This window comes from Astyanax mexicanus, chromosome 1 (genome assembly GCF_023375975.1).
Source record: "Astyanax mexicanus isolate ESR-SI-001 chromosome 1, AstMex3_surface, whole genome shotgun sequence".
NCBI classification, from domain to species: Eukaryota; Metazoa; Chordata; class Actinopteri; order Characiformes; family Acestrorhamphidae; genus Astyanax; species Astyanax mexicanus.
The window spans coordinates 114,175,305-114,200,000 of NC_064408.1; the positions used below are offsets into that span (position 1 = coordinate 114,175,305).

Genomic DNA, 24,696 nt, shown 5'->3' on the forward strand with positions numbered 1-24,696 from the left:
AAAATGCATAAACTGTATTTAAGCAATACATTATCCAACAAAAGTGAACACACCCACAATGAACACAATATTTAAATATAGCTTTTCATGGGAGAACACTATAAAAAATTAAACGTGTATATCTCTTTTAAAATTAACTCAACACCCAACCAGTAATGTCTAAATAGCTGTGAATAGGCGACACAAGCGACCGCACCTCTCAGTGATCCTGTCCAAATTGTGCCTAGTTGTGTCGTTGTTCCTCCATGGAGTCATCTGACTAGATAGCTTTATAAGATTCCAGATGTGGGGACAACTTAAAGTAGCTGAATGCATTGAACAGAAGGGGTGTTGACTGGACTGAAAGTGTGTAAAAACAAGACACTACAAAAACATTTAGAGCAGCAGACTTTATTCTTTTTCTCTGCTGGTATATAAGTACATAACTTATTAAAACTTTGAAAAAATGCAGTAACATTACAACAATATATGATTATGTTCATTGTTGGTTTAATCATCAATCAACACGATTAAAAGGATTAAAAGAGTTCCAGTCAGCAGTTCAATCCATACATACAGACAGTTGAGTTATATTAGACTGTTGTGTTTAAATGCCGCTCACTAGACAGTGTGTCCTCAGATTCCACTGTTCTGATTGAAATAAAAATAAAACTTTTATTTTCCTTTAGCTTAAAAACTGACATATACATCTGAATCAGAATTTGTTGTATTTTGATTGCATTCATACAACATTTTATAAACTGAAATATTTAAAGGTGTTATTCATTTATTTTCATGTTAGTTTTGTTTAGTTCTTAGCTTTAACTTTTCAGATTTTATATGATTCAAAAAGTCATAGATATAAACTAGATGAGACAACTCTGTGATTGGTGGTAATGATTTTATGGTTATATTCTTATATGGTTATATTTTTATCTGACAAAGTTTATGTTTTTTTTGAGAACCAAAGATGTTTCTTGTTTATTGAGAGATTTATGGATCCGAATATTTAAAATATGCAAATTTAAAATAAGCAAATGTCACTACTTAAACAAAGCCTTGTTTAAACTTAAATGTGTGAATTGCACTGTTAAATATTATTCATTATTTTTTAAAGTATAATTTAAATGTACAACATTTTGATCTTTCAAATAATTATGTAAGTATAAAAGATCAATATATATATATATATATATATATTATGTATTGTATTTGATGTGTGTTTTTTATAAGTATAGTTTTGGTTTCCAAAAAAATCATATTTAAAAAAAATCATATATATACATATATCAATCGTATATTGTATCCCCTGTATTGTGATATATATATATATATATATCATATTGTCAGGCTCTTTTTAATACACAGCCCTGTTATAAAACACACTGATTTTCTTAGTTTGCCAGTGCTTTGTTTATTGTTTACGGCTGTTGTGTGTGTGTGTTTGTTTTATGTGTGTGTGTGTGTGTGTGTGTGTGTGTGCTTTGCCGTTTGTGGTCTTTGTTCTAGCAACCTTTGATTTGCACAAGAGCTTCAGGAGTGTGTGTTGCTTTTGCAATAAACAGACAAAGGGGCTCCACTTAACTGCACTGTTTCACACCTTATGCAAGTTCAACTGACTGAAGAAACCAACCGTTATTGCAGCTGCCAAAAAAACAGCTGAGAATACAGTGATTTTTATGAATATATATTTGGAATGGACTACAGTAACTCTTTAATTCATTTAAATAAAGGCATTTTTCATTCTTTATCCCATGGAAACTCTACACCACTGCCCTCCATTTCTTTACGAATGACAGTGTTGAATTTGGCCTCCAACTCAGGGCTGAAGTGATTTTTCCAGTCTCCAGAAATCCCTTAAAAACAACAACAGAAGACAAAGAAAAAGATCAATTTTAGAAGTCTACTAAAGTTTCCCAAATCATGCACAAATGTACCTTTCAACAGCACGTACAGGTTTACTTATAGGAACTTTCAGGAGAACAGCTTGAGGGAAATGCTTTAATTTGCCTACCTTTTCTGAGAAAAGGTGACTTATTGCTATCCATGATGTCCTTAGGCACCAGAGAGTAATTAGACATTTGGTTTTTCTTCATGTTTTCAAACAGACAGTGATCAGTCACACGATCCAGAGCATCTTCGCTCATCTCCCGTCCAAGAAAGTGCAAAATGCGCTTCAGAACCTCCCGAAGATCCTGCAAGGGAAGCACAAAGCATATAAAACATACATACTTTTATTATTACATCATAAATCTGATATATAAATATAAATAAATTACTACTTTACCTACTTTATTTATTTAAGGTATTACTTTTGTTCTAAATATATTTGTAACAGGCTATCAATCTGTTTTAACTAAACAGTATTTTTCGCATGATAAGGCATATCGGATCAAGGTGCACTATCAATATAAACGTCTATTTTCTGGTCAATAGTAAGGAACAGGAGTGTTGTCATGTTTCCCTTCTAATTTAGTTAAGCTAAGTAAGTTAACAAAACGCTGGATGTTAATCTACACAGTTTTCTCTCCTGAAAACTGTTTATTTGGGTGAGTAAAGCGCTTCTCTTAATTAACAGTAAGCTTAGATTTCCAGATTTCCACTAAGACTGGGTGCAGCAGCATTAGCATTAGCGGCTAACAACTAGCGCTAGCCAGAAAATGATGGAAAATTAAATGCTCAGTAAGGAAATCTGGTTATATTACATTATATTCATGTATTTTCGCAAAACCCATATACAGAGTAGCAAATATGCTTTGTCACTTGCTCTGACACTAAATATCCAAAGCTGTTGAGCCTGAATTCTAGGTACATTTGAGCTCAGACACTGCATGAACTAATCCACACTGAACTGATCCATAGCCATATTGTGTAATAAATAGACCATTCCTCAATTTATAGAACCTGAATGTACACTTTAGTAAACTATGCAGAAAACACTGTACATACAGCTCTGGAAAAAATAAGAAAAAAAATAAGAGACCGCTTAATGATGTTTTTTCTTGATTTTACCAAATTGAAAACCTCTGGAATATAATCAAGAGGAAGATGGATTATCACAAGCCATCAAACCAAACTGAACTGCTTAAATTGTGCACCAGGAGTGGAATAAAGTTATCCAAAAGCAGTGTGTAAGACTGATGCATGAAGAATGTGATTCAAAAACAGGGTTATTCCACCAAATATTGATTTCTGAACTTGTTTTCTTTGCATTATTTGAGGTCTGAAAGCTCTGCATGTTTTTTGTTATTTCAGTCTTTTCTCATTTTCTGCAAATAAATGCTCTAAATTACAATATTTTTATTTGGAATTTGGGAGAAATGTTGTCCGTAGTTTATAGACTAAAACAACAATGTTCGTTTTACTAAAAAGCAGTCCACAAACATAACACAGCTCCATATACAGACAGACTGCCCACACTGGAGGGACTTTACCTGGATCAGCTCCTCGTAAGTGATGTACAGAATCCGGTCTCCTAGATCTGTGTTTCTCCAGCTCTTCACATGATCGGTCCACTTTCCAAAAAGAACTGCACATAAAAAAATCAGCTCATCAGTATATCTTTAATCATCAAGTAAGAATATGTTAAAAGTAAGAGTGGGCAACATGGCAAAACTTCTCTTCCAGGGGTTCTCCACTGGTCTCAGCCCAGAACCCACATTTTCTCATGCTCATTAAGTCGTGACCCGCACTTATAGAATATCAATTATACCAACCAAACTAATTTATTTTTGAAAAATAGCCTTTTTTATAACTATTTTAAGAATACATATGCATGCATAGTGAATTTAAAAGCATGTTTTAAGAAACTGACGAGGAACATGATAAACACATGTTTAACAGTTACTGCAATAAAATCAAATATCAAAACTGCACAAAATAAACAAGGCCACAAAATTAGATATCTTCTTCTCTGCATATCTTTGCATTCAGAGTACTTTAATAAGAAACTGAGGAGGACCATGCCAACTGCATGTACAAAGGTTACTACAATAAATTTGAATATCTAAACTGCATAAATTTTATTGGAAGTCAGTGAGTCACTTGTGCATGTCCTTTACTTTTGATTTACTTTTCTTACAAGCACAGACCTTTTTACAAGTGGTCACGTCCCACCGATTGACAATCACTGTTTTATCACATTACCGTATTTTTCGGACTATAAGGCGCACCGTATTATAAGACGCACTATCAAAGAACGCCTATTTTCTGCTATTTTTCCATACATAGGGCGCATCGCATTATAAGGCGCGTTAAGTGACACTAGAAAGGGTGCCTATATCAAAGTGAACAGGGGTGGCGCCATGTTTCCCTTCCCCCACCGGGGGTGGTCGCTTGCCGGTGGAGCGTCTCAGTATACAAATCTAACGTTAGCTCTTTCAAAGTCAAACGAGTGCTGGATATTAATCTACACAGATTCCTCTCCTGAAAACTGTTTATTTGGGTGAGTAACGTGCTTCAGTTTATTTACAGTAAGCTTAGATTTCCAGATGTCCACTAAGGCTTGCTGCACCAGCGTTAGCATAGCTATCCGCTAGCACGCTAGCTAGTCACCTAAACTAGTAAAGTTAACCCAAACTTAAACGACAGCGTTACACTGAGTAATCCTGCGTGTTCTGGTAAGACAGTGAGATATTAGCTAGCGATTCGTCCCCCGTAGCTTGTTTTAACACGGTAAACAAGCAGATTACAGGCTGATAAAACTCACCTCTGAGAGAGTTAGCGCTTAGCATCTAGCTAATGCTAGCCAGGCAAAGCAGCACAGACTTACAGGCCGATAACTCACCTCTGAACGGTGAACGCTTAGCGATTAGCATCTAACTCTAATAATACTGCTCCAGCAGTATTAAAAGTGCTAAATTTAGAAAATACTGATCTCTGAACAGTGAAAAAGCTAGCTAGCTAAGCGGTTAGCATCTAGCTAATGCTATTGCTGCTCCAGCCTCGGAGCGGCACGGCTCTGCACGGAGTGTGTGTTTACTGCTCCTTACACCTGACGGGTAAAATTTAGATAATACTGATCTCTGAACAGTGAAAAAGCTAGCTAGCTAAGCGGTAAGCATCTAGCTAATGCTATTGCTGCTCTGCACGGAGTGTGTGTTTACTGCTCCTTACACCTGACGGGTAAAATTTAGATAATACTGATCTCTGAACAGTGAATAAGCTAGCTAATGCTATTTGCTGCTCCAGCCTCGGAGCTGCACGGCTCTGGACTCTGTATAGCACTGAAACTCTGTATAACGCTGCACGGAGTGTGTGTTTACTGCTCCTTACAACCTGACGAGTAAAATTTAGATAATACTGATCTCTGAACAGTGAATAAGCTAGCTAGCTTAGCGGTTAGCATCTAGCTAATGCTATTGCTGCTCCAGCCTCGGAGCTGCACGGCTCTGGACTCTGTATAGCACTGAAACTCTCTATAACGCTGCACGGAGTGTGTGTTTACTGCTCCTTACAACCTGACGAGTAAAATCCATACAAAAGGCGCACCGTATTATAAGACGCACTGTCAATTTTTGTGAAAATTAAAAGTTTTTAAGTGCGCCTTATAGTCCGAAAAATACGGTATAACAAATTCCCGTTATTGTGATACACAATGTACATTTTGTCAGTACTTATAGAACAATGACTAACTGCAAATTAGTCCTGTTTAACTGGATGAAGTGCAGCAAAAGTATATACAGTACAGTACTTAACTGTACAGTTTAATATAGTGTTCTTCAATCCTGGTCCTGATGCCCCCCCCCCCCCCCCCTGCCTAGCACATTTTAGAGGATTGTGTGCTTTAACTCACCCACTGACACTCTGAAAGCTCTTGTTAATGAGCTGATTAGTTGAATCAGGTGTGTTGTAAAAAAAAAAAAAAAAGTCATAAATATGCAGGGCAGGCTGGTATAGTCATTTTTAGGAATCTGCTCCTTCTGATATATTCTATCTATAATTATGTGTATTGTCATCAATATTGTGTATCATGATATAATATTTTCACCATATCACCCATCCCTATGTAAAAGCACATCAGATTTGAGGCTCTCACCCTGTCCAGCTAGAAACTTCTCAGTGAACTCTTCAAACGTTCCTGGATCATCCAGAAAGCTGGCCATTTGGTGGAAATAAAAAGAAGACACCAAGATATCTTTGGGGTTTCTTGCAATGTAAATGACCTAGGAAAAAAAGAAAGAGAATGAATAAGCAGTGTGGATATTAAGATGATATTTTATACATGATTAGTTGTTGTTTTTTTTTTGTGGAAATTATCTAGCAGTAATGTACAGTAAGTAGAATATCACTGTTTTAATAACACATTGTACTTCCAAAACAACACATTTCTGGACTTTTAATGTGCAGAAATTTAATTTTAAAGCGTTTTGATTTAATTAAATACTAACTATATATTCAGCAATTAAAATTATTCAACCAAAAATGGCATATAAAGTTGGTTTCAGGTTGTTATGACGCCAACAAATAACTACTGGGCTCTTAATAATGTTCATCTTAAAAATATATATTTTTAAACTGTAGTTTTGTAATTGCTTTTTCTTTGAAAGGCAAGACACATTTAGGCTATTTCGTTAAAAATGGTAAAATTAATAAAAAAAAACAGCCAAGTCTGTGTAAATGTATTCTGTATTTGGCCACATTTTGTTCAAATTTGGACACAATGATTGAATTTATATGCACTTTATAATTAAAATCCGAATGATGTGTTTATATAAACCTGTACAATCAAATAATGAGAAATCTATGAGTTTACATACACTCTAAAAAACAGAGGTACGATATGAGTACTTTTTTGTACTCGAAGGTACACTCTTCATAATTGTACCCTCAAAGGTACAATATTGGTCTTTACAGGGTCAGATTTGTTCCCTCTGAAGTACAAAGTCATTTCTAACAGCAATAAGTACAGATTTGTACCATTTAACCAGCCAAAGGGTACATTCAGTATTCTGTATCACTGCACTAATGAACAGTATATATTTAAATTGCACATTTTTTATTTGAAAGCCAGACAATTTTGTATCATCAAGTTTTTGAGCCATATTTAGTTGATGACAATGTTTATAATCTTTATAATCTTTACTGGCACAAAAAACATGGGTACAAAAAAGGACTTTCACTGAAAGGTACTTTTTTGAACCTTAATATAAGGTACAGCCCCAGCGACAAGCTTTGTACTCTTTTAAGTACAAATCTGTACTTATATTTCTTAGAGTGTAAGTAAGACAATAATTTAATTTTTCTTTGAAATTAGCCAATAATCTCACAGAATAAGATATCATATAAACAATGTGCTGCAGCCTTTTTAACACATCAAGCTGCAATATGATTACATATCACTTAGAAGATGTAGATTATTTAAATCATTTAGTTTCAGTGCTGCTCCAAAAGTGTTTTGTCTTCATCTCACAGGTGCTGTGCTAAAAACTGCTCACTTTTTTTGCTACCATGGTCTGTTTTTACTCCTACGTTGGTTATTGCACTAAAAAATACCATAACTGAGCTAAAATCCATATTTTTTAATTAGATTTCTTAATCAGAGTTATAAATCATACTCCAGTCTAATAAATCAGATTATACAGTTTATTTGAATACTTGAATAATCAGACAACTGCAGGAATACAACAAGGAATGGATTAAACAGAGATGCAAACTTAAGATAAAACAGCCCATAATGCATAACGCAGAAAGCCCACATCAGGAGAAAAATGACCGTAATGTGACTAAGATATGATCAGCATAAGTGGATATGATCTTGGAATTATCTTTCGTGATAATCGAGACTAAAGAAGCTAAACTATTCATTGTTCATTCCAGATGTTTTACCTTGGCTTTAGAAGAGTGGAACGAGGGAGGCATCAGGTGATAATGCATATGGGACACCATGGCTCGTGGAGGGGTCAACTTGTCCACGACCAGGGCGAGACGTGTCTCCTCAAGCCAAGGAACCCTGTCCCAGTTGGGAATTTTCTCCACTGGCTGAAGATCTCCTCCATTCAGCAGCAAGGGGAGGATTTCCTGCATCCATGTTGTACCTGGAGAATTAAAAATTAAAAGAGTGCATAATATAGCTTAATATTTGCTTGATTTAGGTGTTACTTCACTCATTTTGAGACTTTGCCATTGCTTTTTGTAAGAAATCTTACTAAGAAAATTTAGCTTACCCCATTGGCAGATTTATTTGCTTAATATACATATATTTGTCTTAATTTGCATATATTTTGTCTAGTTTTTGCCAATGGATTTTTTGCAGTGTAAATATATACATATTAATCTTAGCATGTGAAATTAGCTAATTCTAAAGCAAAAAAAGCTTAATTAAAAGATTATTGGTCTTACCAAGCATTGTGTAACATTATGTTGCTTATTTTAGAAATAAATCATCTTAATTAGTCTTACTTAAAATGTTAACCTTATTTTTTAGCACAAATGTAATTTTTGTGAATGATTGAAGCTTACTTCACTCATTTTAAGACTTTGCGATTGCTTATATTACAAAAAATGTGCTTACCCCACTGGCACATTTATTTAAGACATTAAAAACCTAAGCATATACATCTCAATTTACATATATTTTCTCTAGTTTTTGTGAGAAGATTTTTTGCAATGTATATTTTTTTCTAAATTGTATTTTCTTAAACATTTTAGTTTAAAAAATATCAGTAAGTAGTTTTACACTGGTTATTTTCTATAGAATACACTGTATATGCTGTTTATTCAGCAATTAATTTTGTTTATTTTACTTAGCATTACACATTTTGTTTCTATACTTGGCTTAAAGTGTCATCCTGCCATGGCAAAAATATTTATAAATCACAGAACAAGGTCAACTAACTATAATTAATTTAACATATTTACAACTCTAGGTCAAACACATTTTCATTAAATGCACTAAATGTTTTTTTCTTAAACTGTCCACCCACTTATTGTCCACCCTGTCCTGCAGCTTGCCATGACAGGGGGATACACACACACATGCATAACAAGAAATATAAAGTGAAAATATAAAGTGATTAAGCTGGAGAAGTATGATTTCTGTGCAGTAAGAAGTCTACAAATATGATACATTATTTTTACATTAGTTATAAAGGCCAAAAGACACAGTGTTCTAATAATGATACACATACTGTTCTCACCTGATTTTGGATAAGAGATGACAAGGACATCTGGATCTTTGATTTGAAAGTTCTCAAAATACTTTAAGCTCTCAGTACTATGGCTCTCAGCTGGGCACATCAGCCCATTGTACATGATATAGTTCTTATTCTCCATTAAAAAAGAGGTGAAGTAAACCAGCAATATAAAGACTCCAGGCTCCAGTAGTTCAATAGTAAGCGATATTCTGTAATATACTCACTGCAGAAACTAAGAAGTCTACTCAGAAGATCTCTACTCAGCTGCTGCCCAGAAGTGAACTAACTGCAACCCATGTAAATCTGTCTAGAGAGAGCGTCCTTGAGCAATTCAGACCCTTTGTATTGTCCCTCAGGAAGTAGCAAGGAAGTAAACCAGGGCTGTGTTCAAATCCTCATACTACTGTAGTTCACTACACTACAGGCTACTACTCAATCAGACTTTAACTAAACTACTCCAAAACCGTAATTTTGCTCTTTTTTTTGAGCCCTTCTGAGGTGGACTTGTTGATGTGCTTTGGATCATTGTCCTGCTGAAGAACCCAAGCGAGCCTGAGCTTAAGGTCATGAACTAATGGCTGGACATTCTCCTTCAGGATTTTTTGGTAGAGAGCAGAAATGCTTTTTCATATTGAGTCAGGTTTGTTTGGTTGTTATGGCAAAAAAAAAAAAAAAAACCCAAAGAAATCTGTAAAGGGCTAGGACACTTTCTTTTCACTGTATGTACAACCCCAATTCCAATGAAGTTATGACAATGTAATAAACATGAATAAAAACAGAATACGATAAAACTGTTCTTACACTGTTGGACAGTTTGCTCACGCAGTTTTTCACAAAGTGGTGAACCTGGCCTGGTCTATGCTTGTGAAGAACTAAACCTTTCAGTGATGCTCTCTTTATACCCAATCATGACACTAACCTGTTCCAACTAACCCATTTGCCTGTGGAGTTTTCAAACAGGTGTTTTTTGAGCATTTCTCAACTTTCCCAGCCTTTTTTATTGCTCCTGTCCCAATTTCTTTAAAACGTGTTGCATCAAATTCGAAATGATTGAACATTTGCAAAAAAATAAAAATAAAGTGTATCCATTTGAACATAAAATATCTTGTCTTTGATGTGTATTTAATTGAATATAGGTTAAAAAAGAAATTGCAAATCATCTTTTTCTGTTATTATTTATGATTTACACAATGTCCCAACTTCATTGGAATTAGGGTTGTATAGTTAATGATACCATCTAGAGTTAATGATCGTGCTGTGCACGTTAGAAGGCTCCAGCAAAAACTTTAACTTTTTTAAGTATGGGATCCTTTTTTTGGCTTATGCTGAGCAATTATTATTTCCTGTAATCCCATAATAAACAATATTATGCTTATTTAATTACATCTTAATACAGATTCTCTTTAATGCAGGGATTTAACATTTAATTTTAAGTTTAAGTTTCTTTTCTTTTTTTTTAATTATTATAATTTCATATGTTTTACATATCTAAACATTCTACTAAATATTTGTATAACTAATATTATTTTTAAAATTTTTTACAATTATTATTATTATTACAACACTAGTATTTGTAATACTTGTATATAAGTATGTGTATGTATGTATGTAAATATATGGATATATGCATATAATGTGTATTTATTAATATGTCACACTTGGCTTAGTTCATGTGGGTTAAAAAAAAAAGGTTTTTGATCATTTTTTCCCTTTCATTTTTTTCCGATTGAAAGAAAGAATTATTGTGCTGTGCCTGCAGTCACTTTTTATAATATAATTTTTACACATATTGCTCTTTTGTATCTCTCTATGTATCTTGTTAGTTACTTAGTTAGCTAGTGTGCTGGTAAACGGTTTAGGACGCAGCAACACTCTGTAACAGTTGAACGCGCCTCGGTGTTTTGCCGTTATCGGCTGTGCAACGTTCAAAACTCCACACAGAGAGAGAAAATGAATGGAAAAAGAGTGAAAAAACGTTACTCACCGGATTTAGGATATGTAACAGCAAATATATCGTCATCCGTGACTTCAAACGCCTCTAAGTAGCTCAGGCTCTCTTCTGTATGAGCAATCTTAGGTACTGGAAGTCCATGGTAGACTCTGTACAGCTTCTCACTGGCCATAATAACCCCTGAAGCAGCAGCACAGCAGCAGCAGCACAGTGAGGGTCTGTGTGAGGTAGTGAATGAGTTCAGCAGAACTAGCAGCCCTGTGAACAAAGAGGCCCTCCTTACAGTGCTACTGTACACACTGCATACTTATCTCTTTTTCCCCAGCCCCGTAGATCCTTACAGATAGCACACAGACAGCCAGAGCTGCTCCAGTCCTCTCACTGTTCCCTCCTCCACAGTTTACCTGCTTCACCTTTGTGTCCAGGTAACACAATATGTGTGAGAGAGAGAGAGCTGCTGTAATTCTCCAGTGATTTTCCAGTTTAAGTTTAACCCTCCTGTTATGTTACGGGTCAAATTGACCTGTCTTATTATGTTACGGGGTCAAATTGACCCGTCTTAAAATATATATATATATATATATATATATTATGAAAAACAAGTGAATTATCCTAACTGAACCATTACCTGTTAGAGGTAAGGAACACAATTGCACTAAATATTAATTATATTGATAATAATTAGTAACGGAGTTAGTAATTAAATATTAACACTGCTTGTTAAGATTGTTTTCAGATATCTTTTGGATACTTAAACGCGCGACAGGTCAATATGGGCCGGGAACACACTGCTGGTTCTGACAAATCAACATAAGTAAAATTACAGGCATGTTCTCCTCCACCAGTCTTACACACTGCTTTTGGATAACTTTATGCCACTCCTGGTGCAAAAATTCAAGCAGTTCAGCTTTCTCTTCATTATCTCTTCATTCCAGAGGTTTTCAATTTCGTGAAATCAAAGAAACACAATTGCACTAAATATTAATTATATTGATAATAATTAGTAACAGAGTTAGTAATTAAACATTAACACTGCTTGTTAAGATTGTTTTCAGATATCTTTTGGATACTTAAACGTGCGACAGGTCAATATGGGACTGCTGGTTCTGACAAATCCACATAATAGGAGGGTTAAGACTGCAAAACTGTTTTTCTACACTCCAAAACGTTAAACAACTGTATTATTCCAAGACCTGAATGCATATAACCTTGTTTTCCACCTGAGACTATTTTACTGCCACGCTCTTTAAATGATGTGAGCAGTAATACTGTACATTTTATATCTAAAGCGCTGGGGGAAAAAAGAGACCACTTAAGTTTTAGAATCAGTTTTTCTAATTTTGCGATTTAAAGGTGTAGGTTTGAGTAAAACTAACATTGTTGTTTTATTCTAAAAACTACAGACAGGATTCCCCCAAATTCCAAATAAATATATTGTCATTTAGAGCATTTATTTGCAGAAAATGAGAAATGGCTGAATTAACAAAAAAGATGCAGAGCTTTCAGACCTCAAATAATGCAAAGAAAACAAGTTCAGCGTTCAGAAATCAATATTTGTGGAATAACCCTGCTTTTTAATTACAGTTTTCATGTATCTTGGCATGTTCTCCTCCACTAGTCTTACACACTGCCTTTGCACTCCTGGTGCAAAAAGTCAAGCAGTTCAGCTTTCTCTTCATTATCTCTTCATTCCAGAGGTTTTCAATTTCTTGAAATCAAAGAAACTCATCATTTTTAGGTGGTCTCATACTTTTTTTCCAGAGCTGTATATCACATTATAAGTGTGACATTTCTTAGCCTAAAATTACACCGGTGAAAACAGCTGCAATCTCTCATAATTCAAGATCTCTGTAATTCAGTTTTTAGTTAATTATAACTAGTATAATAACTATTTAGTTTTTAGATATCAGGTATAAAATATTTACTAGAAATAATATCAGATCTGTATATCTATAAACGTGTCAAGTACTTTTTAAATGAAGTACCTTACTTAAGTAGAAAGATTGGCTATCTATATTTCACTGGAGTAATTATTTTTCATTCGACTTTTTTCTTCTACTTTCTTCTACATAGTCACACAATTTTCTGAACTTTCTGCTATATTTTAAAAATAGCCTCGTTACTATTTAATTCTATTTAGTTTTCATTCTGTCTTCTCATCGTTCGATAGAGTGAATCTGATAGTGGTTGGATGAGAAATATAAACATATATAATGGCATTTTTTCCCCCTTACATTACTTTTACTTTTAAACCTACAACCAGTACTTGTATACTTTTACTTGAGTTGATACTGTTAAATATGTTGAAAGATATTTTGGATTACTTAAATATTTTTACTTGTTACGATTAGAAAAATATTAGGAATTTTAGCTCTGCACTGTCACTGGGCTTGATAAAGCTGCTCATCAAGAGATGAGTAAGTCAAGAGATCAATCAGATCTTGTAAAAAGACTCATCATCCGGGTAAAGATATTGATAATTCAATTATTTTAATTAAATAAAAATAATACACTTTTTTTTATACCAAAGCACATAATAACAGTAATAACCAGCAAATAACAATTGTTGTATAATGCACCTGGGGAAAATTATTAAGGAAAACAAATGAAAAGAAAACTAAGTAGCACATATTGATAGGTAACCCAATATTAGCCTTTCTACATTTTAATTTGACACGATGACTGCACCTAATGATGTCAAGACAAAATACTTTGGGATGTTTGTGCTTACTTGTAAATAATATCCATACTCCATTACTGTTTTCATGTATATATTTCCACCCTGGATGTAAATTTAACACCAATTTAAAATTTATGTTTAGTTAGTTTATTTCTTTCTTTATTGTATATTTTCTATTTTTATCTTTATGCGGCATACTTGGCGAGGAGCAAAGAAATAATTTCATTGTACGGGGAAACTTGTTTCTTACTGTGCACATGAAAATAAACTCTTTGAATAATGAATCTTGAATCTTAAGTACTGCATGTAAAGCAGTTGTAGCTGCAGCTCAATGTCTGGGGGAAAAAAAAAAAGTAATCCATGGCTGTGTCCCAAACCACACTCTACAACACACTTCTAATGATGGTACACTATTGTAACATATTATTTGTGATAGTGTGGTACTGTGCAGTTTGGGACACATCCCATTTTGAGTAGACAGAGACATTTTTGCAAAGGGATGATTCACGTTAGGCAAAATGGATATATTTCTTTTGATGTGTCACACAAGCCCTACATCCCACTACACCACTAGAAGTCCTTGGGCTAGACTCCTAACTCTCCATTCTCCTGCCTGTGACACGATTCCAGTGACAGTCACTCTGGCTCGCTCTGAGTTCCAGCCAAATGCTGTAAATGTAATAAAATAGTAGCACACTGAGTTTCAGTAGCAAAGTAGCAAAACGAGTTTGTGATTTGTGATGTGTTCAGTAGTAACATTGTGAACAAATCCGTCCCTCCAGACAGTGCCACTATACACACTGCATTTTTCTCTTTATCTGTACGCAGCCTCTAGCTGCATTTAGATAGGAAGGAGTCCTAGTGCTAGGGTTCAGTTCTCTCAAATTTTGTAGAATTCCCTCCTTCAGAGTTGGAACGTACCCGAGTAACAGAGTTCAGTCTAGATAAAATCTTGAGACAAATGCTGTAAATATCATGAATATTGTGCAAAGTTTTCCTTAGAACCTTGTTTTTTTTTATCAGTAAAGACATGTTTTCTGTTTAGATTTTTTTTCCTGGAACTGGTAATTTTGTCTATTGACTTTCTGAAAAAGTGATTAAAATCTTTGTTGGGCCGTGAATGTGCAAGGTAGGAGACAGGTTGGAGACGTGTCACAGGCAGGAGAATGTAGAGCTAGGAGTCTTTGGGCTAGATGTCTCCAACCTGTCTCCTACCTTGCACACTCACGTGCTGGTGTAGTGTGGTGTAGGGCTTGGGTGACACATCAATGTGTCATCAATTAAGGAAATTAATTGATGACACATTTTATATATTTGACTTTTATGACAAATAAAAGTGGAAAATGTGATTCCTGTGTAGCCTGAAGTCTTATAAATGAATACAACGAATAAGCAAAGTAATTTAATTAAAAAAAAAAAAAAGGTTTGAGGACCAAAAGTGATGAGAGGTCACGTTAATGTTCATTTGGCTGATGTTGTGTTGTGTTATGTGTTTGTGTCTTTGATTGAAACACTATTGTGAAGGAATGTAGTGGAAATACTACTGTACTCAAGTGTTTTTATTGGAACAATCACATTAACACCCTCTAAAATGTTTCTTGTTTAGTTTTATAATCTATAATAATACCATTGCTAAACAGATAAGCAATGAATGATCAACCCTGATTTAAATCTTCTCCATAAACACATACCCATACATCACTTAGACCTCTTAAACGGCATTCAGGTCTACATTAGGGACGCACAAAACTGTAGATGCATTAAAAACTCAAAAAATTAAAGACTGTTACTGTTCAGGTTGTGCTTAATTTCACTCTGTTTACGCATGGACTAGTTTTAACATGCCCGCCTCCAATCAGACTCTCTATTGTTCCTGATGCCATCTTACAGGGGTGTTCCCTAAGGATTAAACCCTCTGAGGGGAGATAGACTGCACAAACAGGAGTGTTGATCTCAGCAGCTGAGCTTCCCAACAAATCACTGTGACCTGACACACAAACCTGCAAAAGTGGAGGAAACTGTAGTAAACTAGACTTTATGGACTAAAATATAGTCCATATAGTACAGCAGGTAAAAGTCTCCTAAATCTGGGAGAAGGGACCAGTACCAGTGTGCTGGAACAACCATCCCTGCTAAGCCTAATATATTCATCATAAAAACTGGGGTGTCGGGTCGCACACATACAGCCTCTAAAAGAGGATCCGGCTCAGTTTTACTGAACGCGAGCGGCTGGTGGAGCAATGGAGACTTCAGAAGGGAAAACGCACAACTCAGTAGCTCATTCACTTTATAGTTAAAACAAAGAAACAAAGGAGTGAAGTTTCTGACTGAGCGCACTCTCTCTCTCTGACTGAACATAACCTGGATTCGGAATCATCCACTCTGAAAGGAGACCCTATCACACCCACCCAGTTTAAACTGATTCTTCAGCATGCTCAATGCAATTACCTATTCTCACCAGAGAGGACTAAATCCCAAAACTTACAGACATCAGCTTTAATAGGCCTATTTTGTGTAATGCTTCACATGAAGTTTCGGTTTCATCCTTTTCAACATAAGAGCTATTAAGTTTCAGAGCTTGAGCTGGGCTTATCAATGAGAATGCATTCAAGCTTGATCTAAAAGGGGCACTTTATGGAACCAGACACTTCTGTAGTTTATGTTCATGGATTTTAAGGTGTTTTTTTCCTTTAATGCTATTTCATTAGATACAAACCATGAGCCATCAATGAGAGATCAGTCTAAATTTTTATAAGATAACCTCTCTATCTCACCAATGAAGTCCTCACTAACTGCTGCCTCCCATTTTCCCATCTACTGACAATTTTTTTTCTTCTTCTCCTTGATATAAAAGTTGCCCGAATTCCGCAAATCGGATATGTATTAGATTTTAATACCACATTTTGGTGTGGCCCAAATCGGAATTGAAAATGTCAGTTGCAGTGTGTTTTTGTGCTGTTCACACAACCACACAAACGACACATACATATTACAAATTACGTAAAAGACTTGGATTTGGGACACTTTCACTTGCGGTCTGAACACAGCCTTAATAATAAGCTTACACACTGTTATCCCATAACTTCTGGCATGTTGGTGTGGTAATGTTGGTTGAAATTTTAACTTTTGACAGTCCCCAAAGTCCTTTGCCCTTTCGTTGACCTGTTCACTTTACTGTAATGGACCTTAAAGTGCTATTTCAGCTATTCTTGACTCCACCCACCACCCTGTGACTGAAAAGGTAAAACTATGGGCGTATTGTTGTAGCTGTGGGGGTATAATAAGCAGATAAGCATTAGGTAGGGTTGGGAAACTAGTCACACTACTCCTACATTAACTGCAGTTTTTGTTATTCAAATAGCCTGCAGCAAGTGCAAACAAATCAAGCATTCACATCCTACAGCCAACCGTTACTGACCCAGTGAAACTGGGTCTGTTTAACTGAAACTTAAACTTCATTAGAAACTAAATAGTACACGTTAAACAAAACTACTCTTACAGATTATTATATACAGACAGCAGTTAAAAGTTGTGCATCAAGATAGGTTGATCAAAAACACTTAATTTTTAGAACTTAGGCTTTAGAGGGTAGATCATGTAATGTTACCTCAGGTGACAGATTGGGCATGCCCCACCTGTCCACCTTGTGAGATGCTATCTTGTGAGTAAGACTAAACACAGGCCAGTGTGCTCAAATGCCAAGACTTGTGAATTATGGGATTCTAAGCAGGTCTTAATAGCTTCCATGGGACAAGGAAAACATGGCAAAATCATGGGACATAGTACTAATTCCAGTGAATATGCTAAAGTTATTTTAAATAAATTAATACAAACAACAAGGTTACTGTACAATGTTAATTTATTACTTTGAAACACAAATAAAAATACAACAGACAGAATTAGAAATTTAGCTGGCCCCCTTTTGTTAGACAAAATGTCCTATATGGCATTGTTGGGTATTTTTCCTCCAAAATACCTGAGTGTATAGAAACATAAGAAAAGCCTCAGTTGCTGTGAACCAGTGTGATGAAGAGGAAGAGAGAACAGAGGGAGATGGCACCAGTGAGCACCGCCTTCACCAACAGAGCTGTCCAGCTTCCCAGCAGAAACACATGAACAAACAATCTATAGACACAGAGAGAGAGAGAAGGAATAAAAACACTATTTGCTGACTTTCCACTGAAAAAACACAACCCTGTTCTCCCTCTCCCTCTCGGGACAGTAAAAGACAGCAAGTGTTATTGTAATAACAAAAATGGACCCAAAAAAAAAAAAAAAAAAAAAGCTATAAATATAAATTGTTTGCATTTTCAGCAACATACACAGTATTTATATTTAAACACTAAGAATAAGAGGGATGTCTACAAAATCTATTAGAAATAAAAGAAGCATGGTGTATCAAATTCTGGAGTAAATCAAACAATATTAGTTCATTATTCTGTATCTGTTAGTGTAAAAACAACCAAAAATGAACAAACAAGTGCTTTAATGTATTTTGAATCTGTACATTTGCTGCACCCAAGACACTTGTGCTTGAAACTCTGGAGCTTGTAAATATGATGTGATTTCTGTTCAAGATTTGTTTTGTTTAAAAAAAGAATTAATATACCGGGAAAATGCCTTTTAGGTGTAATTCGGTAAACAAGTAATACATACATTAAAAATACAATTATCAGCGTTTTTCATTAAAATGCAGCCAATTGAGATTTATGGCTTATTAAAAAATATGAAGTTTGTTGGTGTTCATGTGCACTCATCATGGTTTGACAAAAACCGAAACCATATTTACACAATTTTCCCCTTACCTCACAAATAATCCGCTAAGAAAACTAAACAACCACTTCTGCTGGGTGCACCTAATATTTGTGCTGGTGCACCTAAGAAAAAAAAGTTAGGACCACCAGTGCAACCAGTGCAAAAGTTAGTTTAGAGCCCTGTTATATTAGTCAGATATAATGTTACTCTGGTAGAGGTCATGAAAAAGAGACCAGGTTATTTTTTTGCATTTGTATCAAGCAGCACAACAGTTTCAGTTAAAACTGCTGGAGATAAGCACATTACAATAATGATGTTGAAACAACATATTGTGCCCTAAAGGTAAGTTTAAAAGTATATTTATTTCTAACAGCTCTCAGTTTTTACAATTGGGGGTAGTAGGTGTACACATACTCACAACATACAACAGAACTAAACTAAAAAAAAAAGGCTACCTCACATTTAGAACTAAAATTATGACATTTAAGAATACCATGCAACTTTGCAGTTATTAGAATTAGTTTTATATCTTAAAAATATGGTGGAAAATGTGATATGTATGAATATGTTTGAATAGTGGGGTACTCACTCCATCAGGAAGGCCTTGTACACACAAAGCCCCAGCAGTACAGTAACAGGCAATCTGAAGCTTTTGGGAAGGTCATATCTTGTGAACATCCAAACTACTGCAGCCATAGCAATATAGTGAACCTGTATCAACACAGAAATTAACTGAGTCTCTGAAACACCACACACAGATAATTTCAGCAGTATAATCCAAACTGTAAAAAGTATACAACTTCTAATTTAAACAAATATTACATTATGATAGCTTCCTAAAATTTGTATTGGCTTTTAAAAAAAACACATTAGTTGGGGTCTACTGGACGCAGTTCAATCAAGGCAAACAGAAGAAACTTGGTATAGTACGTATGTTTTACAGTATTTACAGTTTATGTATTGTTATTAAAGCCTTATTTCTATGTTAAAGAAAGCATCAAATATACAAAGGAAAACGTATGCTCTCACCAAACTGATGTTGGAATCGAAGCTCATTTGAATGTATTTCCAGTCAAATTCAATGCCTCGAGCCCCAACCCACAAAGGAATGCACCTGTTGACAAAAATTAATATACATTAAACTTTGGAGTAAAAAGATAAAATAATTTTGTAGTGGGTTGTTTCACATTTCTCTACATTTTCTTATGTCTATAAAAAAGGGAACGGTTGTGATCCTTGTTCTAAAAAACATTTAAATATTTCCACATCCTATTAACTGTTCAATAGTCAGACAATCATTACTGTAAAGGCTAAATGTTTTAAATTTTATTGTGCACAATCACCTCGATTTAATTAAGGAAATAACCCAACCACAAATTTATTTTGAAAACAAGATCACAGTGCCATTTATGGAAAGCACTAAAATACATCTGAATTCTAATATCGCCCCCTTGTGGAGAAGTCAGTTAAACGAGAGCAGAATGATGTGTGCATGCAAATACATGCATTTTAATACATTACTTTGCAGTAGTCGTTCTTTACACTTTGAAAAAAGTAAAATTGTAATTTAAAGATTCAAACATGACTTGGCATGCCAGGAATATTACATCAATATTCAGCAGTGGAAGTAAATTAATGTAAGTAGCTCTGCTTGCTTGTGTGTGTATGTCTGTTTGTGTATGTGTGTGTGTTTGTGTATATAGTACCTTGACATAACCAGTTCAGCAGTGGCCCAGCCCATGGCAGCCACCATTATTTTGTATTCTCCCTTTCCAGCATTTCTGGACATGACAAGGTGAAGACCCAGCAGATCTGCCATGTCCACTGTGGCCTTCATGAATTCCTGTACAGCAGAAGCAAATGTCAAAAATTAGAAAAACATAAACAGCACTACCAAACCCACTGATTTAAATAAATAAAATTAGTCATTTCATAATAAACACACAATACTGCAACAAGCTTCTGTTTAGCAAACAAGCTACAGCAGTAGGAGGAAAATGTATAAGCTTTCCTAGCAGCTGAATCAAGACCATAAGCTACTGCCTATATACAGCTCTAAAAAAAAAGAGACCATTTAAAAATTGAGTTTCTTTGATTTTACCAAATTAAAAACCTCTGGAATATAATCAGGAGGAAGATGGATGATCACAAGCCATCAAACCAAGCTGAACTGCTTTAATTTTTGCACCAGGAGTAAAGCAGCATAAAGTTATCCAAAAGCAGTGTGTAAGACTGGTGGAGGAGAACATGCCAAGATGCATGAAAACTGTGATTAAAAAACAGGGTTATTCCACCAAATCCGGATTTCTAAATCCTTAAAACTTGCTTTCTTTGTATTATTTGAGGTCTTAAAGCTCTGCATCTTTTTTTGTTATTTCATCCATTTTCTGCAAATAAATGCTCTAAATGACTATACATTTATTTGGAATTTGGGAGAAAATTTGTCTGTAGTTAATAGAATAAAACCACAATGTTCATTTTACTCAAGCATTGACTATAAATAGCAAAATCAGAGAAGACTGGTGGAGGATAACATACCAAGATGCATGAAACCAGGGTTATTCCATTCAAAAAATTATTTCTGAACTCTTAAATCTTTATGAATGTGAACTTGTTTTCTTTGCATTGTCTGAAGTCTGAAAGTTCTGCATCTTTTTTGTTATTTCAGCTATTTTCCATTTTCTGCAAATAAATGCTCTAAATTATAACATTTTGATTTGGAATTTGGGAGAAATGTCGTAGTAGTTTATAGAATAAAACAACAATGTACATTTTACTCACACATATAGGCTACCTATAAATAGCAAATAGCAGAGAAACTGATATTGTATTATTTTTTCCAGAGCTAAATGTAGTCAAATATGATTGCAAAGTTCATAAATCTGTGTGTGTATAAAACTGTCTGACTGTATGTTTATAGTAAATTACATCAGCTGATATTTACCCCGACAAAGTCGTACACTCCGGCTCCTCCTTCCCACGTGGGGAAAAATGTGGCAAGAAACATCATCTGTAAAAATCAAAAGAGTATCAATAAAAAATGTCATGCAAATCTGTTCGTTTCATCTGCAACACTTCCAGTAAGTAAACTGATACTTACCTTACAAAGCTGTACAAAGAGATAAGTAGCCCCTGCTTGAACACATCTCCAGAATGCATTGTATTCAGACCTGAAAAATTAACAAGATATGCATATTATGAATAGAACCCATTTTTAACTTAAAATATAATAATATAATATTTTATAATAATATAAAAATAAATACAAATGCTGGTGATTCTACAAAAATAGCTATTATCGGCCAATACCAGTGTTGGGAAGTAACGGATTACATGTAACGGCGTTACGTAATCAGATTACAAATTATAGGTAACTGTAATCCGTTACAGTTACTGCTTCAGTGAGTGGTAATCAGATTACAGTTACTCTGCTAAAATAAAAGGGTTACATTGCGGTACTTTCCTATTTTTGCTCTTCCAATCCAACACTGACAAAACGCAAATAACATTTTGCGGTGAAATCGCTCTGATATGACAGGGAACTCTCTGCCCCTCCTCCCGTCTCGCTGCACACACACACACACACACACACACACAGGGAGGAGGGGCAGCGGCTCACAGCGGCTCCACGCTCACACAACGAGACGAAATTAACTGACATTTTGGTCAACGAATAAAAACGAGACGAAAATGTTTGGCAGGGACGAAATCCAAACAGAACTGATTTAGGTCTGTGAAAGGTAGGGACCAGTTAGGAAGAGATCCAATCACTGCTACTTTAGCGAAGGTGGAGTACCCGCCTCTTCTGCAGCAGCGCCGCGCGGAATTAAACTGTCGATACGGAGCTCGACTGGAAGTTAACTCCACAGTGTTCAGCAGGGAGAGAGAGAGAGAGAGGGCCGATATATTTCTCCTTTGACGTCGCGAAAAACAAGATAACGTGTAAACCGCGTGGAGCGACTCCATCTCCGGTAAAAACACCACTAATCTTTCAGCTTCTGCAGACCAGAGTCACACAGATCTCCATGCAGAGATCCGCGTTTTAATACTGATGTTATTTCATGAGCTGATGGGGTGTTTAACTCGGCAGTGCACTAAAACACAGAACTGATACAGAACCCTAACTCATTAAGATCAGATCATCTGTTTAGTCTCACAGTGGGAAAGATATAGCTAGTGTTAAATCAGGAACAGGTCAGAAAGGAACTCAATAATATAACGAAAATAAAACAATAAAATAAGTGAATCTATGAACCCAAAAGTCTGTGTAAAGTTCCTTACAGCACTTTCTCATAAGTTTCTCACTTTAACTCATGAAGTCTCTCTGTACATCCTGAGAGCATCTCTACAGGACAGTGTGTGAATGTGTGTTCATTTATAGACTGTAGCTACAGTAGGTGTGCTGTTAGTGCTGGAGATAAAACTAGATCCTTTAAAAGTTTTTGCATCTACAGCTCTGTTTAAACTATAATTAAACTATTCAGATGTTTTATGACCTGATTTCTAGAGCAAAATTTTAAATGTAAAATATGTATAGTCACACACCTACAATAATAATAGTAATAATAATAATAATAATATACATTAAATCATATATAAATATATTTCACTTTCAAACATTAACAATATTACTCAAGTGGTTATTAAACGTTTCATTTCGTATACGTGTAGAGTTAATAATTCAAGGGAACTGATGAAAAAGCATTTACATTTACACCCTTTACATTTTAGTCGACTAAATTTACTGTAATTTTAGTCTACTATATTCTTATGACATTAAGTCGACTAAAACTAAAAACATTTCAGATGACTAAATTGTGACTAAAACTAAATACTATTTTCGTCACAAGACTATGACTAAGACTAAATCACAATTTGTTGTCAAAATTAACACTGGAGGCAAACCTGCAAATAGATAGCTTACAGTTGTTGGTACATTGTTTGGTTTTTAATGGTTTTATCATCAATTTATAGAAGTGTTTCATAAAATTGTTTGATGAAATGGTTTCATAAGTATTTTTATAGAGTGATTGAAAAGGCTGTTTTATTTGTTTATCTATTTGTTACATTCATTCAGGCTTAAAAATTTTTTAGATATTTAAAGTAATCCAAAGTAATCAGATTACGTTACTCACTTGAAGTAATGTAACTGATTACGTTACAAATTACATTTTGAGTGATGTAATCAGTAATCTGTAAGGGATTACATTTTAAAAGTAACCTTCCCAACACTGGCCAATACCAATATGATAATAATGTAATACAATAACATAACAATATAGTTCATTGTGCATGCTTAGTAAAACATCAAATCTGTATTGCAAGGAAAAGTGTGGTATCTACAAGAATACCTGTTGGAGACATGTTAGACAATCACACCTGTGTTTATGCAAAACTAATCAGCTCACACTACAGGAATGGTTGTGCTGTAATTGCCAGTCCTTTTTGACCATTTTAGCACCTTTAAATCACAGGATAGTGATTTAACCTACCGGTATGTCTGAAATTCAGCTCTCATCTTCTGAAGAACAGCCTATGGCTCAGCATATGGAAATACTATAAGAGGATTATACTTAAGGTCCTTTTCTACATACCAGTCGCTCCAGTCTAAGTACCATGTTCAGTGATAGTGTAACTGACAGGTTACAAAAAAAACCTACATTAAAAATATATATTATAAACTATATTATGTATTTAGTTAAGAAAGGAACAATAGCAGGCTCAGGTAGAGCTTTTTTTTCCTGAAGCTGTGCTCCTGCTGAATGCTGCATGGACTTATATGCCTCCTTGCACTACCCTGTTCTCTATTTATTCACACTTTATTCATATTTACCAAACCCATTACTGATTTACCTCTTTTTAGTAAATGTTGTTTATATCAATTCTACATAGACTAGTGCATGTTATTCTTCTATTCTGTCTTCTCATACTGCTCTTACAGTTCATACCTTACATAATTTATTTTACAGCATGTTATTTTTCTATTCTGTACACTGCACCACCTGTCATGGTTATCAGCAACAAACATCTAAACAAAGTTAAGAGAGTTAGTAAAAAATGGTACTTACAGTCCACTGCATTTGTATGTGATGAAATACGGGAAATACGCCAGGGCAAAACAGTTTCCAAAGTGAAAAAGCGTCATGACTGGAGCTGCCTGAGTTTAAACCTAAACCTAATGAGAGAGACAGAGGGAG

General features: G+C 34.9%; 2 protein-coding genes across 4 annotated transcripts in view; both read right to left on the reverse strand.

The window, feature by feature from the left end:
* Positions 1 to 374: 374 nt before the first annotated feature.
* Positions 375 to 11,452, reverse strand: LOC125783164 (sulfotransferase 2B1-like). 3 transcript variants are annotated; one of them, XM_049467533.1, is made up of 6 exons: positions 11,098 to 11,452; positions 7,807 to 8,015; positions 6,017 to 6,143; positions 3,414 to 3,508; positions 1,994 to 2,174; positions 375 to 1,835 (listed from the first exon to the last, which is right to left on the reverse strand). In XM_049467533.1, exons 1-6 carry the CDS (start codon positions 11,234 to 11,236, stop codon positions 1,720 to 1,722), a joined length of 867 nt encoding a protein of 288 aa, XP_049323490.1. In that variant the 5' UTR covers positions 11,237 to 11,452; the 3' UTR covers positions 375 to 1,719. The 3 variants fall into 3 exon arrangements, with proteins under 3 accessions (XP_049323490.1, XP_049323491.1, XP_049323492.1); XM_049467534.1 differs by lacking the exon at positions 11,098 to 11,452 and adding an exon at positions 9,117 to 9,437; XM_049467535.1 differs by lacking the exon at positions 11,098 to 11,452 and adding an exon at positions 9,338 to 9,436.
* A 6,133-nt stretch (positions 11,453 to 17,585) lies between these two features.
* The window catches only part of tmem147 (transmembrane protein 147), a 9,169-nt gene continuing 2,058 nt past the window's right edge, over positions 17,586 to 24,696 (reverse strand). The window contains exons 2-8 of the mRNA XM_049467547.1: positions 24,568 to 24,674; positions 21,600 to 21,669; positions 21,444 to 21,509; positions 20,206 to 20,342; positions 19,529 to 19,613; positions 19,089 to 19,210; positions 17,586 to 17,869 (exon numbers count right to left, since the gene is read on the reverse strand). Of these exons, the coding sequence (XP_049323504.1) occupies positions 17,749 to 17,869; positions 19,089 to 19,210; positions 19,529 to 19,613; positions 20,206 to 20,342; positions 21,444 to 21,509; positions 21,600 to 21,669; positions 24,568 to 24,644 (678 nt within the window). The 5' untranslated portion in view covers positions 24,645 to 24,674 and the 3' untranslated portion in view covers positions 17,586 to 17,748. The remainder of the gene's footprint in view (positions 17,870 to 19,088; positions 19,211 to 19,528; positions 19,614 to 20,205; positions 20,343 to 21,443; positions 21,510 to 21,599; positions 21,670 to 24,567; positions 24,675 to 24,696) is intronic.

What these genes read in the sequence shown, in the direction of transcription:
- LOC125783164 (XM_049467533.1), bottom strand. Translation starts at nt 11,236, where the DNA reads ATGGCCAGTGAGAAGCTGTACAGAGTCTACCATGGACTTCCAGTACCT. An exon ending in TGTTACATATCCTAAATCCG is followed by an intron (nt 8,016 to 11,097) that starts GTGAGTAACGTT and finishes TTAATTCTCCAG; the next exon opens with GTACAACATGGATGCAGGAA. An exon ending in CTTACGAGGAGCTGATCCAG is followed by an intron (nt 2,175 to 3,413) that starts GTAAAGTCCCTC and finishes CTTCCCTTGCAG; the next exon opens with GATCTTCGGGAGGTTCTGAA.